Source organism: Larimichthys crocea, chromosome IX (genome assembly GCF_000972845.2).
Source record: "Larimichthys crocea isolate SSNF chromosome IX, L_crocea_2.0, whole genome shotgun sequence".
In the NCBI taxonomy this organism is placed as follows: Eukaryota; Metazoa; Chordata; class Actinopteri; family Sciaenidae; genus Larimichthys; species Larimichthys crocea.
This window is the reverse complement of record NC_040019.1, coordinates 8,315,061-8,334,315: the sequence shown is the minus strand read 5'-3', so window position 1 is coordinate 8,334,315 and position 19,255 is coordinate 8,315,061. Positions and strand designations below refer to the sequence as shown.

Here is a 19,255-nt window from a genome sequence, read left to right as displayed (position 1 = left end):
AAAGGTAACCGAATCAAATAATGGATGCACTACAATCATCTTAATGGAGAAAGGTCCACTGTCTGCGATCTATTTAAACAGAGGTTAGTGGTCCTGCAATGTGATACATGCATTAGAAAGTTTTTAGGTTTTTCCAGCATCTCAGAAAACACGACACGACAATTCAGATTTTGCCCCGACTGCACCTGTAAATAAAATGACATATAATAACTCTAATAGCGTCTGTTCGGACGAGATATGTACAGTGCGTTAAAGAACAGAAAACACTGGTCTGTATTGTGTTGGATCGTTCTGGCGCTGATAACGGCTGCCAAACATTTTTTGGCAGTTATTCAATGTCAGTACATGCAACTGCCCATGGTTGATGGTAGAGGAGGCTTCTCTCTAAGGATGTTGCTTTCAAGTTCATTCCAAATGTGTGTTTTGTGGTGGCCACACCATTAATCTCATTTGACCTCAATGTCCCTTCAACTATTTCTGGATAATTTGAAGATGCTAAAGCGGGATTATGTAACATCTGAATGAAAAAATGCCACATTACTCCTCTTGTTGGATTTGTAAGCCATAAATCTTTCTTTGCTTAATAAAAAACACTCAGAGGATTTGATGCTACAACCTTACGTGGTCCGATAGGACCAGTAGCTGCCATCTGTTGGCAGATGTTGCTGGTTAATGGAAGTTTATCACTCTGACTCTTCTGTTTACATTACTGCTGCACCGGCTGTGAAATGGAGCCAACAAGGTAAGTGCCAAAAACTGCAGTTCCTCGAAGGGCCACTTAGCCGGCTGGCTAAGTCAATCTCCATAAGCCTCTATATTGAAATGTTATTAAAATGCTTTAAAAATGTATACTCAAGCTTAAAGTTACGCATAATTAAAAGTGTGGCCGCGTTGATTGAAAGGTGGGTGCAATTACAGATGGCTTGTTTGAGCACCCAGGAGTCATTCGACCCGCCTCAGGTCCAACGATAATCCACGTCTTTGCCCATTTTTGGATTAGCTGGGAAGTGGAAGAAGCAGGACATCCAACATGGCAGTGTCCACAGAATTTGAGCTGACTTTTCCAAAACCTACGGGTGACGTCACAGATATGCTGTCCATTCTTTATACTGTTATACTGTCATTAGATACATGCTGTCAGTTGTGGTGACAGTGGCCACCACAAGGTACATAGGCACGCTTAAGATTTAACACCCAGGTATAATCAAGGTGTTAGAGGATCCACCAGTATGCCAGCTAAATTTGAAGATTACAGCCGATATCGATTTAAACAATCTCGATTTGGTTCCATTTAATCAAGATACATACAAAACAGGACATTTAACTGTTAAAAAATAAACTTCTAAATAATTTGAAGTACTCTCTGGTGGACAAACTATATAGACCATTTTTTAAATTGCCTAAAACCTCATTTGGCATTTCTGCTCTGCAATTTCTTATCACTGATATATACACCATTAACTGATGTATCTCCAATAAGGCACTATACAGTAGGTCGATTTGTCAGTCTGGCTCTAATGAAGGTATTTCTGTGGCAAATCCTCTGCACACTTGTACAATGAAATGTTTATCTGCAGCAAAACTTGTTGGCATCCATACAAAAATGTTTTGTTTTTGTAAAAACTATTCACACATACCTCACGATAAACAAATGAGTGGTTCTCAAGCTTGTACCGCACACATACACACAAGTGAAATTCATTTCATCTGCTCCTTCCTCACGCCTACTGCTACACATAAACGTGAATAGCTTTCTTCGGGAACACAATACATTGTTTTCCTCTGCAACACTGCTCCAGTTATTCCACCTGCAGATATCACACACCCTAAAAAGAATGAGGTGCAAGTCTGAAGGTAGGAAATCTGCAGCATTGAACATTTGCAGCATCAGTATTATATATTTCCACGCAGCGTTAACTCGACTACGCCCACGTTGTCACAGTGGCTAGACCCAAAGCTTGGGATTAAGTGTAAAATGAAACTTTCTCTTGAGGTAGAAAGAGGGAATAGAGGTAAACAAAAAACTAAATTGTGCCAACACCTTTATCGATGCATAGCGTACCAGAACAAAACGTAGAAACATATTTAATCAGTTGTGAAACTGAGAGAGCATGACTTATCGACAGAAAAGGCTCTTGCAGTCTTCTCTGTTATGAAACCATCATTAGTGCTTTGTGTGCTTTGCTGAAGTCCCCATAACGAGGGAGAAAGGCAACAGAGAAAATGAGAAATCCTCAATTTGCTGATAAGCAGCCGAGTCAGAACTTACTCTGACGCTAAACAAGCTACATATAAGAGCTTCACAACAGTGAGGGAAAGTGACTGCAGTCTCTTGAACGCGGCTTTGTTAGTAATTGAGGCCAAATTGTGAAGCTGCAACTTTTTAAAAACATGACTGAAACTGAAAATGAGAAATTATGTTCAGTCTTGTGACAGACATTAGAAGATATTAAGGGCCAATATGATGATTTTTAAACTTGAACTCGTGTTATTCTAATGTGACCAACTCACTCCAGTCTCTCCAAAAAACATGTGAGCTAGCATAACTTGACATTCTGTCAAACTCAAAGCCCTCGAGAACATTTAATACGTCCATTATTAATGGCCTGCTGGTAAATCTGCAACCACTCATACTACAAATCCCACAACGCACCGCAACAGCTGCCACACAGGCCAAGACCTGTGCACCATCCCTCCCACCACTGCACTATGCACTACAAAACATCAGGACAAGTACACAAACAGTGCGGCTGTTCAAATTCATATTTTTGATTAAAACACTGTCAGTTTAAGAATTTAAGACGATAAATGTTAATATTTTGAATAGAGTGTAATATATAGGAGTTTTTGCTAGCAAAAACATCTGATAATGTTATATATTCATTTTCTCATGAATGTATTTAACAACAATTGTTTTATTTTTTGTTTCCTACAAAAAATCTTTGACAGAATGATTCCTCAGATTTGGTTATCTATCTAGAATTTAAAATTTTTCAACATCTGGGCACCCCCTCCAGTGGTAGTATCAAAAACACACAGCGCTCCAGGGACATTCGGATGAATCAATGACACAACAACAAACCTATTTCACAGCGGCCATTTTTGACATAAAATAGTAAGAAAACACAGGTGTTAACAATGACACAAATTAAGGCTGAGTTCCATTCTGGTCAAACAGAGTCATTGTGGGGCTGGGGTGCCGTGTTGGCTCGCTGGAAAGTCTCTGCTGAAACAAATAGAACTGAACCTTAATTAGTATCACTGGAAACACCTGTGATGCGCCAAATATTTCACGTTAAGATGGCTGCTGTGGAAAAGGTGTATTTTCAAATAAATCCACTCGCCTGTAATCCTGCACAGGAAAAGCAGGTACAGATGATGGATGGTCAGAAAAACGTTCAGAATTCATCGCCGTCAGAATAACTGAAAGGCGTTGCATAGTGATGACGGGGATCTGTCTGTGCTGCGGCAGGGTCTTACACTGGTGACCAGTCGGCTTTTTCACAGCAGATATGGTGACTTGAGTAGGAAAAGCACAGGTGTTACTAACAGCATTAATGATGGCTGAGCCAGCAGCATGCACAGCAGCAGCGCCCTGCAAATGAAGCCGCTAAATGAATTCAGCAATCATTAATTTGAGTAATTGCACCTGTGCTCACGTCCAAATGTCCTCAGTCACAACAAACATGAGCCTAAATTTAGTATGCATTAATACAACACACATTATTTGCACTTTACCAACGTATACGCTCACGCCAGTATAACTGTAAAAAGTCGATGTCAGCCATCTTGTATTCGAGCACAACAATCAAACAATGACTGCTCTGTGAAGGAAAAGGAGATAAGAGAGTGGGCGAGTGAGAACGAGGCTCAGCTCAACTGAAAGTGAAATTAAACTTCATCTCATCCCTGTTTCATTATCACTTACTAAATTAGAAAGTTCAGCAAATAAAACTCTCTGAGCGGCACTCAGGTAGCAGCCACGCTCAGATAATGGCGGCCCAACAGCAGCAGCTTTTGTTACCGGTAAGATCTCTTCCATGGCGTACGCTGATCTTTGCCAATTAGAAGACCCGAGAGCCAAATTAAAGTAGCACTTAAGCCTCTTAAAACACCAATTTACACAGCTTCATATCAAGTGTGTTGCAAAAAAAAAAAAGAAGATGTTTTCGCCGCAGACATTCTGACTTGTCACTTTAAGAAACGCACAGGTGTTACTAATAACTTTAACAATGGCTCTATTATATTCCAGCGTGACTGTCAGCCAGCAACGCACAATACTGAGAGCCTGAAACTGAAGCAGCTAAACTAATTCAGCCATTATCAATTTTATTGTTTACACCTGTGCTTGTAAAATTGTCTTCCACAGTGTCAAGATCTCAGGGGAGGGGGGCAACAATGGTCCTAAGTACCCTGCCAACATGAAGATTCTGGTACTAATCCTGTTGTATACAAGGTTCCTGTTGGCCAGGAGATACTGTATATAATAAAGTGGATAACAGACACGTCAAAGATACAAAACATATACAGTTTTGTTGATTTAAACAGTGCAGAAATCAATGTGATGCCTATTGTCTAACCTTTAGAGTGAATAAATCATTTCATTTTGGCCTCTTTTTTTTCCATGAGCTTGAACCAATTAAATGGCTTTCATGTGTCGAAAATGACAACAATACAAGGCAACATTAAAAACACACGATTGCCAATTGTCTATTTGCATCTAACAAATATAACTGTCTACTTGAAAGCTGCATAAACATAAATTAGATTTCCCCATTTTATGTCTATATTTGTTCCTCTCTCCGCAGAGAATCTTAAACATATGCCGAGCTAAGCCAAGATTTAACCATGAAACATATCTGAGAGTCTTGTTATGGAGCAACACTCACTCAGCACACACACATGCGCACGCACACACACACACACACACACATACGCACACACAACCTCAGTTCCTGCGAGCAGCAACAGGGAGATTCTCCCAACATATCGCTTTGATTTTGTGGCTCATTACATTGCGTAGAAATGCTGTCCCGAACAGCTTCATGCAAATACGTGGCTGTTAATTTTGTCAAGGGCTGGTTTTCGTTCTCAGACTGTGCAGGCAGGTGTTTAAGAAGAAGGGTGTGTGTGCGTGTGCGCATGTGCACGCGTGGGACGGCAAGAGAAATCTTACCCACCCTCCACTTTTCTCTGGCAAACAAAATGATGGAAGAAACCTGGAATGGCGCTCGGGACAGGGAGTGGGATACTACGCATTTAGTATAAGCTGACAGTTTAGATCTTTTGCATTTGCAGCTGTGGCTTCTCAGCAGTGCTCCAAACCAGGGGCTGTATTTGTGGCTCAGTTGTCGAAGACGCAAATCACATATTACTGCGACGTCCTGTGTTTAAATTCAAGACATTTGTCGTTCTCGTCTCCCTTTCGCTCCCTTCCCTTTGACTGTCAGCTATCAGCATTATATGAAAACAATAATCTGAATAACGAACAAATGATAAATAATTCAATTTTGTTATGATAAAGGAGGACACCAAACAGTGTGTGTTATTAGACTGTCCCTGAAGGAAAACCCGTCCCATTGCAAATAATGAAAATACAGAAAAAAAAAAACGGGGATTTGGAAGATTGCGGAATGTCGAATAGAAATGATGTCTGCCTAAAAAGAAAACACACATTTACTGCTAAACAACCCCAGAGTTTCTCTGGCATAACATCCCATGACACAAACACACACACACACAGGCATAGGCACACACTACGAGAGACACAGCGAGGAGGCTATGTCTCACCGGTGGCATGTTCACAGCAATTACAGACAAAGCTGAAGGAGGCAAGCAAAGAAGTAATGCTCCTGAGAACTCGCGAGTTACCATGGAAACGTGGGCTTCTGAATGAATTTGCTGGAAAAGGAGAGCGCAAGAGATAGAGTCCAAATTGTAGCATCAACTACACAAACCCCCACTCTCTCTCTCTCTCTCTCTCTCTCTCTCTCTCTTTCTCCATCCCCTGGACTGCCAAGAGAAAGCAGAGGCTGCAATTCCCAACACACCAAACCAATGTTCCTGATGTTTGCAGCCACCAGTATCACACACATGCACGCACACCATGTATTTATGTTTCGGTGGACATTTTTATCTAGTGCCACACAACAGCAGCGTGCACAAATGCGTTTTTAACATTGGCATAATTACCAAAAATGAAACCCTATTTTCTGCTGTGCCGGAAAACAGCATATGCAAAGAGGAAGGCACACATTCGTTCGGCACTATTTGTTGCCACAGCACTAACGGATTCCAATCCTGAACAGCATTTTTACCATCCAGAATGATTTCTATTCGCCAGACCGGAATGCTGCCGCACTGTTGCTGCGCAGATGTCTGCTAAAATGCTAAATTCAGATCGTTTTTTTTTATTAAAATCCTGCGATGATGTGTTTGTTATCAGTTGCAGCAGGAGCAGCAAAATGAACCATCACTTACTCGTCATATTTAATGTGGTAAATCACGTCCTCTTCTCTATCCTTGGTCTCTGTATTCGCTGTAGAGTCTGTCTGAGAGGTGGAGGCTCCATTACTCTCAGAGCTTAACACAACATTATTCCTGTTACTGTCTGTGGTTTGGCTCTGGCCGTGGGCCTGTCCCTGCTCGGCCTCCAGCTTTCCATTAGTCCTTTTTGGGGGCCGGCCCACCTTGCCCTTGGTGGGCGTTATCTGTCCTTTGGGAGCGTGTGTCACATTTTCGACGCAGGCCTCAAACCAGGCACCGATGCTGACGTCTCTGCAGTCCACCAGCTCGTTAATCTGAGAAGACACAAAGACAAAAATAACACCTGGTCTCTTTTGATCGCATCTATCGGGTCGTTTAAAGAAACACTCCATGTTTTAGCACATTTGCTCCGGATCATATACTTTAAATAAATAAAACACAGAGTGTCAGATTTTTAAACATGTTCTTCCTATCCTGGGTAGCCAATTGCTATAGTTGTCCAATTACAAGTTACAAGTCGCTGTAAACTGATTCATTAGACTACTTATCTGAACTACACCAACAGCATCCTGAAACTTAAGAGGAACTCATTAAATTACAAGGGTAATGTGAGTAATATACATTTGCAGTAAACGGGTTGAGACAATCACTTTTATTAGTTATTTGTATGAAAGTCCTTAAACATTCAGTGTCCTAGTGAGACTCACAATGTTAATCTTCAGACTCGTGTGTGCGCAAACGTCCGAGATGCTTTCTTAAAAATAAATTTCATCCACACCACTGTTTGGTTATGTGTTCCTTTGTAAAATATTCACTCAGTCTGCAGTGAGAGCTTTAAGCCTGTAAAGGAATGTGACCTTGATATCCAGTGAAGAAGCACAATTTACAACTCCTCTCCTTACAGTTACAGTATCCTCCTTCATGGTGAGTTTGACTTCTGGCATCAGAAAGAGTCCAGTCCCACACACACATATATTTCTCAGACATGTCTGTCAGCCAGCCAGCCAGCAAAACTCAGTAGAACACAGTAGATTCACACAACATATGGATTTTGACTGTAGTCTTATTTATAATCTGTAAATTCGTTAGCGGCGGCATTGTAGCGAGCCGTTTCTTGTGTGTTCCACCTTGGCAAGGTCAGCACCGTGCTTATACGCATGTCATTAGTGCTAATAAATTAAAGATGTTCAAGGTAAGAGACCTAAAGACAGAGCACTTAAATAGTGAGAATTAATGGATACATTTAGCACCAACACATGCGCCCTTACACAAGGACACAGCACGTGTGACCAACAATACAGTTAATACAAGCAGGATCGGAGTCTGAGGTGCTACAGCACAAGACGGAGGGGAGAGGTATGGAGGACTTAATACTGTATGTGCAAAATAATATTATTACAAACTGCTTGTCTAGTGTGCAAAAGCTTGTTTCGTGCAAACTAAATAATGCTAAAAAATGAAGTATGGACTTCTTATTTACAAGATGATTTGGAGTTTTGGAGCACGAGGTCCCTTTGGTTCATAATTTCATTTGACATTTAACAAATAACAGTGTGCTGTGCCCAAAAATCTCTGGCACTGACTTGTCATTGGGGGGGGGGTTAACTTTTAAACGCCCCGTAATTTAGCTATGAGTCAGAAGCAGCCAGTTTCATGCAAACAGTTCCCAAATATTTACCCTCCCATCCTCACCTTGTACACACCGATTCCAGGGTCGGATAGTGTGTTTCTGCTGGATGTGGGGGGCTGGGTGTCCCGTACGGGACTGGAGGACTTGAACCCATTTTTGGTACTGGCTGAGTTACTGATGGCGCTGGTGTCCGGCTTGGTTTCGTTAACAGTGCTGGTAGTGACGCTGCTACTGTCATTGTCTATGTTGGCGGAGGTTTCCATAGCAGCGGGAGAGGCAGGAGCTGGGGAGTTGTGGCTTTCCGACCTGGGGTCAGGAGGTGGAGCTGAACTACAAGAAACACCGCGGGAGTCCTTGGTGGCGGGGCTGTCTGGGGGGTCGGTCTGTGAGCGAATCAGCAGCTGGACGATGTCATTGAGACCCACGTTATAGTCGAACAGCGTCTGGCCATCTTCCATCTAAAAAGATAAGAACAAAAAGGATGTATGAATCAGCACAGAGATATATGCCATAATAGCACAGTGCTACAACAGACTATTATTTTTATTATTCATCATTTTTTCTTAAAAAATCATGTAATCAATAAATCAATGCCATTAAGACCAAATGCTATTAGGTTGACATAGATAAATAAAAGCAAATAAATACATTTGAAAAGTAAACTAGAATTTGTTTTTGTTTTTTTGATAAATCAACAATTAATCATCAAATTTGCCCATGATGTACTTCGTCAACAAAGACATCCTTTATTCTATTCGGCCCCAAATTTCTTTCCTAATAGACGTCCAAGTAATATGAAATGAACACCACTGCGCCGCGGAGCGCCCTCAGACAAATACACTCTGCCGCTTGTCAAGGACAAACAAAGAACACACAAAGACGGAGGACAACATTGAGCGCAGCGAGAGGAAACAACTGTGTATTGTTGCTGCGCTCAACAGCATACAGGGGACATTAAAATACACACACGGCGCTTCGATGAATGCACGTGCCTTTAAATACACCAGTGGTGTTTAAGGATGTTGCTTAAGAGTCCACAGCAACAACATCTGTTTTCTGTGTTCTCAATTGAACCGATGTTTAGCTGCTGACTAAATGCATATAACTGTACGTTAACGTGGAGCACTGAACTGATTGAATTTTTATAAAAAGGGGGAAAATATCTGGAACAATTATCACTTATCACTGGTAAGCGTTTGGCACTACTGATTGGCCACAATCGTTTACGTATCCGGTCCAGCAGAAATGGGTGCTGCACTCCACATCTATCCCACACCAGTTTTCTACAAGAAATATATATAAAAAAAGAAATGAATGCATGAATTAAAGTGATAGGAAATGTAGCTGGGGGAAAGAAATGACTGGGTTGCTATGACAACCGAAATAGAGTACCTACCCGCCCCCCCCAAACCTGAATCATGTATACAATCTCTGTCGACACCAACCCACCATCACCATAACCACCAGCACCAGCACAAACCTTTCAAGCAGTGCGGCTTATGGGTATCACAAAATGTTTGTTCTCTCTCTCTCTCTCTCTCTCTCTCTCTCTCTCTCTCTCTCTGTTAAAAAAAACAAAAAACAAGCTCTAGACAAAATTTAAAAAAAACGACGAAGGCCTATTACAAATCCATATTTACTCTTCTGCCACAACCGACCTACTGTTAAGTATACAGCGCAGCTACGGCCTTAGGAACGGAGCTTATGGCAGACACGCAAACTCATTACAGACATCAGCTATTCATTTCAGCTCTCAACCCCACAAGCCCATTGTACTGGAGAGGCGAGCATGGCCGCCGCTCTCACTCGCGCTCCCCTCCTCTTCTTCGTTATTTGACAGCGAGGAGGAGGAGAGCGGTCGGAGGCGTAGCAGGAGAACGGTCGGAGGCGTAGCAGGAGAGCGGTAGAGGGAGCAAGCGCAATTTTCCCCATCCCTCCCTGTTCTTAATAGTCTCATGAAATTTAGATCAGAGGAGCAGTGGTGCAAACACAGCCATACAGTGGTTGCTATACTCACCTGTCTGTCTGTCTGTCTCTCTCTCTCTATGGTAGTCTATCTCAGCATTTCTTTGTCTGTCTGTCTCCCTGCCTAAACTCGGTCTTCGATTTTGCTCTCAGTAATTTTCTATCCTCCTCTGGCTTGTGCTACTTGATACTGCATAAAGAAAAGTAAAGGCAAACAAACACACTAACAGAAAACATCAGACAATAAAACTGCTGCTAGGATCTGAAGCAGACAGCCTCACTGTTGAGAAGTACTGGGTCAATGGATGGAGGATTACGCAGACAGACCGGAGCATCAGAAAAACATACAGTAGAATTTCATGCGCCACACCAAATCTCATAAATAATACCTAAGCTGTACCCGCCTTCCCACAGCGACTTCATTATGAGATCAGCCTCTGAGCCTTGACATCAGTAATAACCAGATGAAGAATCCTTAAAACAAAAAGAACCACCGTCTAAACATGCAATGTTAGAAAAAAACGTTGGTGGAGGTCAAGATCTCTTTGACAGAATCATTGGCACGTTGACTATTTCAAGCGTGCAGGACAAAAAAACACCATCAAGGATAGGACGTTTTCTCCTTCATCATAAATAATGCAGAATAACAAAAAAAAAAAAAAACATCGCTTCTGGTATCTTCATTATCTGACTGAGCGAAATATCATTTGGTGTTGCGGAGGGAGACTTGAGCGCACTTCACAACAAAGCTTTAGGCAAACCAGAGACACTTGCCTTGAAGATCGCTCAAAAAGGGTTGAACAAATCAGAGTTAGAAATCCTTGGCATGGCAACGCTGTGTGCTTGTGTGTGTCTTTGTGTGCGCGTGTGTGTGTGTGTCTGCATGTGGATCACATTGTCGAATGGAATAAAATTAACACCTCTCCGCGAGGCTAATTTCTCTGTAGCATTTCGACAGGCAGTCTTTCAAAGAATCATTTCTTAATCTAACAAGCACCAAAGTACAATGTCAGAGAGAGAGTGAGAGAGAGCCTCAAACAAAGACAAGAGAAAGACCTGTGGCTGCCGAGATACTGTCAAAAACACGCTGAACGTGTAGTGCTAAAATATCACTGATGGACCGTATGTGTTAATATTATGATGTATCTACAGCTAATTATACCTATTGGAGAGCAGAAATGGCGGGTGGGGAGATATTTGGATGGAATATTGCATGACGATTCATTATTGTGCCAACATGCTGTCACAGAGCTACTTATTGTAATGCAGAAATCATTCTGCAATTAGCCCACATAACAATAACATTAAACTGTTAAGTAAAGGTGGACCCAAATTGAAAGACTAAGAAATCGTGGCGGGCTGCTTAATATCAGTGTCTAATTCCTAAGAAGCTCTTTTTAAAAAAAAAAAAAAGGTGCAAAACCCAGAGCGGACCCACACTGCTGGTGGATTTCACAGCAGAGCAGATATTAGCCTCCTTTTCTCCGGCAGGCCGTCCAAACCTCTTACTCCTACGCGTTTTTTTTTCCTTCCCTTCGCCCTCGTCTTCGCCCGCAGGCCGTCTTAGCAAAGAGCTGAGAAAAAATAGGTCATATTTCCAAAAACAATGACATGGGGTGTGTCTGCGTGCCTGCCATCTACCGAGCTTCCATCTTTGATCTTTTATCCCCCATTTCTGACTGCAGACATTCAATCTCCTACCAAGTAAATCCACCGTTAATTAGCACAAATTACCTGGAGTGGTGACAATTATTGTTTTTTTTGTTTGCGTTTATGATTTTATGTTATTTTGTGGTACAGGACGCTGTAACCAATGTACAAAAAGGAACCGTGTTGAGGAAGCGCTTTCAGTTTTGTTCTTGTAGGAATTTGCCATCTTCTTTTTTTTAAATAGTCAAAGAGCTAAATAACTTTCTCAAGCAATGTTTGTCAAAAATACATCTAAGATTTCTCAGGGTCCACCGTACCACTCGATCAAGTGCTATGGAAGCAGCCTATACATACTCAGTTCACAGTATTTCCACAAGTTTTTATTTGTATTATGTATGAACTGTGTGATACTTTGTCATTAAGAAGTAAGAAATATATTTAGTAGATGCGAACATGTGCTATTAAAGTAAGAATCCTTAATCTAAGTAACATGGGGGAAATTAGCAGTAGCCGCTCCGGTAATTTGATCTTAAAAACATTAGGGGAAAACCAGGCTATTCACAATGCAGGGCGCAAGAGCTGCGAGTTAACAGGTAGGACATTTGACCACGCTAAAGCTGAGAAGGAGTGGCAAAACTATGAAAACGTGGGAGTGTTAGAAAGCCTGGAGTTGCAGTCTTAGGGTGACTGCCTCTCTTTGTCTTTGCTCTTTGTCCGGCCTATCTGTCGAAGAAGGGTGTGACTGTTTACATGCATGGCTGCAGCCAACTCTGCTTCCTCTTCTTGAGATTCTCTATGAATTTTTCTACAGCTTTGCAATCAGTCGAGGAGCCACAACATCAATGTATGTATAATCAAATTGTGACGATATCTAGGTCACAGCAACTGTCTGTGAAAAAAAAAAGAAAAGAGGCCAAACCAATAAAGCTTCCCTACAGCCCAACAATAGGCAACAGCTAACGGTGGACGACAGCCCAACTATTTAAACATGTTGCTGCCACAGTTTGGAAAAAAAAAAAAAAAAAACACACACCAGTGAATGACGGCCTTATATTTGAAGCACACGGACGCAACACAAGCCGAGCTTTAAACCACTTAATAAGCCCCTTTTTTTAAATTAGTAAACGAGAAGTCTACTGTAAAAGTGAGCGTAGGCGTTGTGCAGAAAGGCTGCGTGGACAGTGAAAGAAAGGTGTGTGTGTGTGTGTGTGTCTGCTCGGAAATGTGACATGAGATGTTGTTGTTCAAAGTGAAACAGAGACACAATAAGGCACAGACAAATTGAAAAACCCATAAAAACACACACACACACACACACACACAGAGACGCACACACACACTGAGGCAAAGTTGTGCGGCTGCTGGCTTGAGACCCTTCCGACTGAAGGGCAAGCATGACTTTGAACTGGCGAGGCAGCGTGCGCGCACTGAGCTGGAGGGAAAAACAAGACGCCATTTTGAAAAAGGGAATTAGACTGAGATATTCTGCTTCTCCAGTCCACACCAAATCCTAACAGAGCGCAGGCACCACTCCAAGCATGTAAGGGCACTAGCTAGTGTACGCCGCATGTCACTGGCTCATTCCTCGCATTACTTAACACATGGAAATCCCCTAATCAACCCTCCCTACTTATTTTCCAGTGAAATGAAGGAAGCACAGGATTTACCACACGGGCCTGACGTTTGCAACCACAGCTCCGACAGTCCAGGACGGCTCCAACAGAACAGCTAATTAATTGTTAATAAAGAAAATGAAATGAACTACGATGTAACTGCAATGAACAATTTAAATATTTAAAGAACAACAAGTCTTGTTTTATGCTTTGTCCAGAACAATAAAATTAGTTTAACAGTAAAAAAAATATGGAAAATAAATTCAAGACATTGGTGCAAAAGGTGTAACACTCTCATCTCTTTTCATAATTAACGATTTGCAATTATGTCGACCATATAAAAACACATGTGCTGCAGCCTACAGAGATAAATACAAAAGCATTCTCGGCATTAACGTCTCTCTTTTGCCAGATCTCAAAGTATTTTCTTCCCCCCTTCGTCCTGCAGTATATACGGCACACAAACAGGGACCCATTGTGGCCTGTATGACTCAGAATTGAATGTTAGAGACTTCATTATCATTCAATTACACAACAGGAAGTAGGCTGGACAGTTTGCAAATGGAAATTCTTGGCCTACATTGCAGCCCGACACATATGAATGAAGGAAGGTGTGACTAAATGTAAACTATGTGAGATCAACACATTTTGTAGGCCGCTCGCTCGCTTGCTTCCTTCCGGGGACTTATCTAGCCTGACTGAGTCATACTGTATTAATATCAGCGTTGTAATGTTATGCTAAAATGCTGAATAAATCACGGCGTCAGTGTCCTGCCGGCAGGGAGCATCTTCTGCTTGTCATTGCAAGAACCGCTGGCAGAGTTTTTACTAACCTTTCACACACACACACATATATATATATATATACACACATTAAGATACGGTGGATCAATATATTTGGATTCACGTATTTGAGCAACAAGAACATAAACAGTGAATGATACAGACGTCTGTTCAGACAGAACTCTTAACTCATATTACAGCACTACATCTATAGTTGCAGGATATACATTTTCCAAATATTGTTTGCATCTACCACTTCAACAGTTGCAGTTACAGTGCAGGTGTGTGTGTGTGTGTGTGTGTGTGGTAGATCATAAAATATGACTGCACGTGTTCATAAAGTAAACCACAGCATCTGAGGGTGCGCTGCAACCATCCGCCATGACAAACACATGTCAGGATGGCCTCTTACAGTTTTTAGGACCATGTATCTTCCCTAACAACTGACATTTAATAACAGTGAACTCACTTTAATCGCTACGTGGGAGACGGAGACGGTGCCCTCACATCTGTTCACAGTAATACATGAATCATCACATTTCACATCACACAACATGATTTAACAGTGTGTGGAATTGCATCCCACTAGGACAGTGACTAAATATCCCAGCCTGGTCATAACCTCAAAACCAAAGACATACTTTTAGTCTTTATTTGGTCTTTGTGGTTTTTGGGCTGATTTCCTCACAAAGACATGACATTGTAGTTTTGGTCCAAACATATCTTTTCCCAAAAAACACTGGTGGTTTTCTTGTATTACAGATTCTCTGAGTCCACAAACAATAATAATTTATGTCTGAAAACCATGTAAAATGGTATAATAATAAAAAGTTAGGTCAGTGTCGCACAGTACTGGATAAACTTACAATGATATCAATATTACATATTTTACACTGCATTACATAATATTTTACAGTATCTTGTATATTTACAGTAAATCTACATGCTAAAAGGTTAAATTCAAGTTGACCCCATTCCATTTTTTTAATATTCTGCCAGAACAAATCTTCAAAATATATACCAGTATTTGTTTGTATCTAGAGATATCATTCTGTAACTTATCACAATTAAATCATAATATCCTAATATGATTAATTATGTGGAGACACAACAAGCCTAGGAGCTATATTTTACAGGCTACATTACTGGAGTAATCATACAGGTGTGGGAAACCAAAACAACACAGCGAAGACGTCTAAAAAGATGCTTACTGTCTTTTTTTGTGGAGCTGTTGTTGTTTTCAGCCTTTTGATGGTGTAATATTTTAAGGCTGTTTGGAAACCATGTCAGTGATGTGAATTCTCTTTAGCAGCGTTTAGTTTAGACAGAAGGACACTGGCTCATTTTTCTCATTATTTTCTCGTATTAAGATGTTATGATTCAATTGTGATAAGTTACAGCATGAGATGCCAGATAGAAACAAATACTGGTATATATTTTGAAGATTTGTTCTTGCAGAATATTTAAAAAATATCAACCTTATAGCATGTAGATTTACTGTAAATAAACTAGATACTGTAAATAGTATATTACAGTGTAAACTATGCAATGTTGTTATTACTGTATGTCATGTATCACACAGTACTTGTGTTCATATTGCACACATATTATATATATCACATAACCTTTGCGTGTAATGTACTAATCAGAATTAAATTTCAGACATCTTTAACAACACCAACGCCATGAAATCATCCAATCTGAATGTGTGTGTGTGTTACACTGAGAGAGGACAGGTAGCCCTGTCTGTCCTCACTGTACAGTGTGCATACTGTAGTGACGCCAGGGGTGTAAACACAGCTACACTTGCCTTTAGATGTCAGGACACGTGGAGCCACGAGTCCCCTCCTCCCTCAAATGATCATTAACATCACCACATGCACGGGGCACATGTCACTAATATAGACAGATACATATATATATCAAAACAGACATGCGTAATTAGACAGGTGTTTAATTATGTGCTGTAGCAGTGCACACCGGGCTGTTGTTGTTTGCACTGCACTACCTCGGTCTACATGTGGAAACAGAGGGCGATGTTCTCTTTTCTCTCTCGCGGCAATGTAAACAAACATGTCTACGTCGGTGAGACATTTGTTGCATGCGGCTCTACCCAAACAATGCAACATGGCTCCATAACGTGACCGTATAATCATGTAAAAACGCCGTTTTTTTTCTCCCCTCCTCGGGGGGCTGGCACACAGCATACCCCGAGGGGCTCTTGCGCAAGAACTATTGGCGAATTCCTATCAAAACAGGAAGCTCGCATGGGTCCGAAACGGCTACAACACCAGGAGGAGGACCACTCAAAAACCCCATGGCAAAGCATCAAAAAACAGACTGTTGCATGACGGCGTGAGACAAAAAAAAATATCTTTACCTGCTTCCCTCTGTAGAACAAGCGCTGCTGCTGCGGGCTTACATTGAAGATGTCCTGTATTTTCAAGCGTAAAGACTCAATTTTGGTCAATCTAGAAAGATCCTCAACGGTTCGCGTCTCCTTCCCGTCTATAGTACGAACCTGGATCCACATCGTTGCACCCGCCCTTGTTTGTTTACGCGTCAAATAAATAGCGGATAAAGCGGGATTTCAGATGGGGGAAGTATTGTTTTCCAAGGGGGTGAAGGGAAAGGGGGGGGGGAGGTTAAAGGAGATAGAAAAAAAAGAGAGGGGAGGGAAAGAAAAAAATGTTCAGGGCTCCATTGCGTTTTCCTCTGCAGAGGTAAACGTCGGACTGGCTCTCGCGCAGGAGGTGTCTCACATGAGGTCGCGGCGCCAAGCAAATCTCGCGAAGTAACGTTAGAGCGAGCACGGGTTTGCAGTTAAAGGCACAGCTCTCGTTTGAATGTAAAAACTAAACATACACACACACATATATATATATAGAGAGAGAGACATGTCTGAAGGCCTGCACTGTACAGGAGTACACTACTGTTACAGCACCCCAGCAGTCTTATAATATGTGTGCTGCATTTGAATGCATCATATAGTTATGTAAACACCGCTTCATTTGTTTGACAGTTTGTAGTTATTTAAATAAAAATGCAATCATTAAAAAAAAAGATTGCTAAAGATAAAATAAATAAATAAATAAATAAAATGTCAAAATACTGTACCTTAACAGATATGAGCTTGTTTGTTGAATCCTTGTGGATTTCAAAATCTGCATCACTGCTGTCACTGCGTTCTCCAGCATCACTCAGGTCTTCCAGAGGAGGAGGTAGTTGTTCAAAAACTGGCACTGGATTTCCAGCTGAATGAGGCATTGGTCTTACAGCTGAAGTTAGATTAGGATATTCTATTTTGCTTTTATTTTTCTTGTTAAATCCTGATGTTTTCACTAAACAAAAGTAACAGTCTGTGCAATGATCTTTTTGCTCTCGCCAAACCATGGGGGTACCAAATGACAACTTTTCACGTGTTCCTTTGGTCCACATCCGTAAACTCTCGACACACTGCTTGCACACTTTGTGAGGGGCCCATGGCTTGTCTTGATCTCTGAGTTTGACTTTATAATATGCAAAATATGCTTGTTTGACAAATGCACTGATGTTTGCTTTCCTCTGACTTGGAATGGTGAAACTACCACAAATATAGCAAAAGGAGTCAGGGCTGTTTAGGCATTCAAGACGAGAAGTAGCAGGAGCAGACATGATCTGGAACAAAGGAAATATATACCTAGGTAAATAAAACACTAAGATGGAATGGTTACAAGCTTTGAAAACTACAAAAACAGCATAAAACGAAATAGAACTTACACCTGTATGCCCATGGTAACAAGGTTTAGAGAAAAGCCAGAACAAATCCTCTTCATTCCCACTATGCCAGCTTTCTGTTTGCAGATATTGATAGTACTGACCTATCGGGAGCTGCACACACCTCTCACCGCACTGTCTCAATCGTGACTGCACAAACAAGTTGCCACGTAGCTGTAGATGAGTCCAATCGTAATCAGCTGGCAAGTCTTACTACAGCTAATCAGTGGCATTTTTCTTATCTGGAGGGTAAGCTGTGGAGAACAAACTTGACGTGCTAGAAAAAAACTGACTACAATTTTGAAATCAGCATGCCAATATTTAGTTCTAATCAGCATAAAAATCTAACTCAACAGAAAATTGTTTTCAAATTGTTCCCCAGTGAAATTAGAATCAGGTTTGTTGCCATGTTTTTTTTCATGTACAAAGAATTTGTCTTAGTGCTATTGCTACATAATAAACATTAAGTCAAAATATTAGAAGTAGTATAAGTATCAAAAAGTAGAAAATAATATTAATGTATGTACAACATTTTCATCCTCTTCCATGGAGGCCACCATGTTAAAAGACAGTGTCTACAAAAACTAAATACTGACTCTATAGGGGGCCAATCAAGTGTTGTTTCTCCTTTACACTAGGAAGGTGAGGGTGATGTGAGGAGAATGCAATGCAGGGATTACACCACTAGATGTAGAACTAGATTTGCTGGACCTTTAAGTAAAAATATAAGAAAGAAAGTAAACTAAAAGCATTAAAAAAATATTTAAAATAGAAATATATATACAATATATTAATAATATATGTTTTTAAATGAAAAGAGCTGTACAGTTTGTGCATGAATATGCAAAGTATTTGCCAGGTAATGTACAAAGGTTCACAGTAGCATTTTAAATATAAGTAGTACAAATGTAATATATTTTTTTTAATTGTGCAGATATTTATTAAAATTAGGTAGTCCAAAAGATGTTAAATAAAAAGTGTGCATTAATGTAATGGGGTGGAGGGTGTAAGATATAAGTTCCCCCACATTCTCTATGGAGTCTAGGTGGCATGCAGCAAACCTAATAGTATTTGTTTGACAGTTTGTACATTTACACACAAAATACAAGTGAATAAAACATTTTTCTAAAGATCATCAGAATCAGATTTATTCCCAAGTAGTCCCCAGTCTACCTGAGCACTCTTTAAAGGTTCCATGACATACCATGTATTGATTAGCATAGTATAATTTAATCAGTCCATGAAAGTTTTGATTATTTCCTTTTGTAAAGTTTCACACAATAAGACTATGCGAGGAGTAAAAATGTATTTTATGGCATTTATTGTGTTGTTTTGTTAAGTTTTCATATAATGTGAGGGGCAGTACTGTGTG

The 19,255-nt window shown here is 40.7% G+C and overlaps 1 protein-coding gene and 1 long non-coding RNA gene across 4 annotated transcripts in view; one reads left to right on the top strand and one right to left on the bottom strand.

Moving 5' to 3' along the window:
• The window catches only part of uhrf2 (ubiquitin like with PHD and ring finger domains 2), a 29,386-nt gene extending 11,981 nt beyond the window's left edge, over positions 1-17,405 (bottom strand). The window contains exons 1-3 of one of the 3 annotated variants that reach the window (XM_027282181.1): positions 17,245-17,405; positions 8,179-8,574; positions 6,481-6,800 (exon numbers count right to left, since the gene is read on the bottom strand). In XM_027282181.1, the coding sequence (XP_027137982.1) occupies positions 6,481-6,800; positions 8,179-8,574; positions 17,245-17,394 (866 nt within the window). In that variant the 5' untranslated portion in view covers positions 17,395-17,405. Of the gene's footprint in view, positions 1-6,480; positions 6,801-8,178; positions 8,575-16,507; positions 16,910-17,244 lie in introns of those variants that run through there. The other 2 variants (XM_019278338.2, XM_019278337.2) reach the window with 2 other exon arrangements.
• LOC113746451 (uncharacterized) lies at positions 3,936-4,609 on the top strand. Its single transcript, XR_003462885.1, has 2 exons — positions 3,936-4,026; positions 4,370-4,609. It is a non-coding gene; the product is annotated as an uncharacterized LOC113746451 (long non-coding RNA).
• Positions 17,406-19,255: the final 1,850 nt, after the last annotated feature.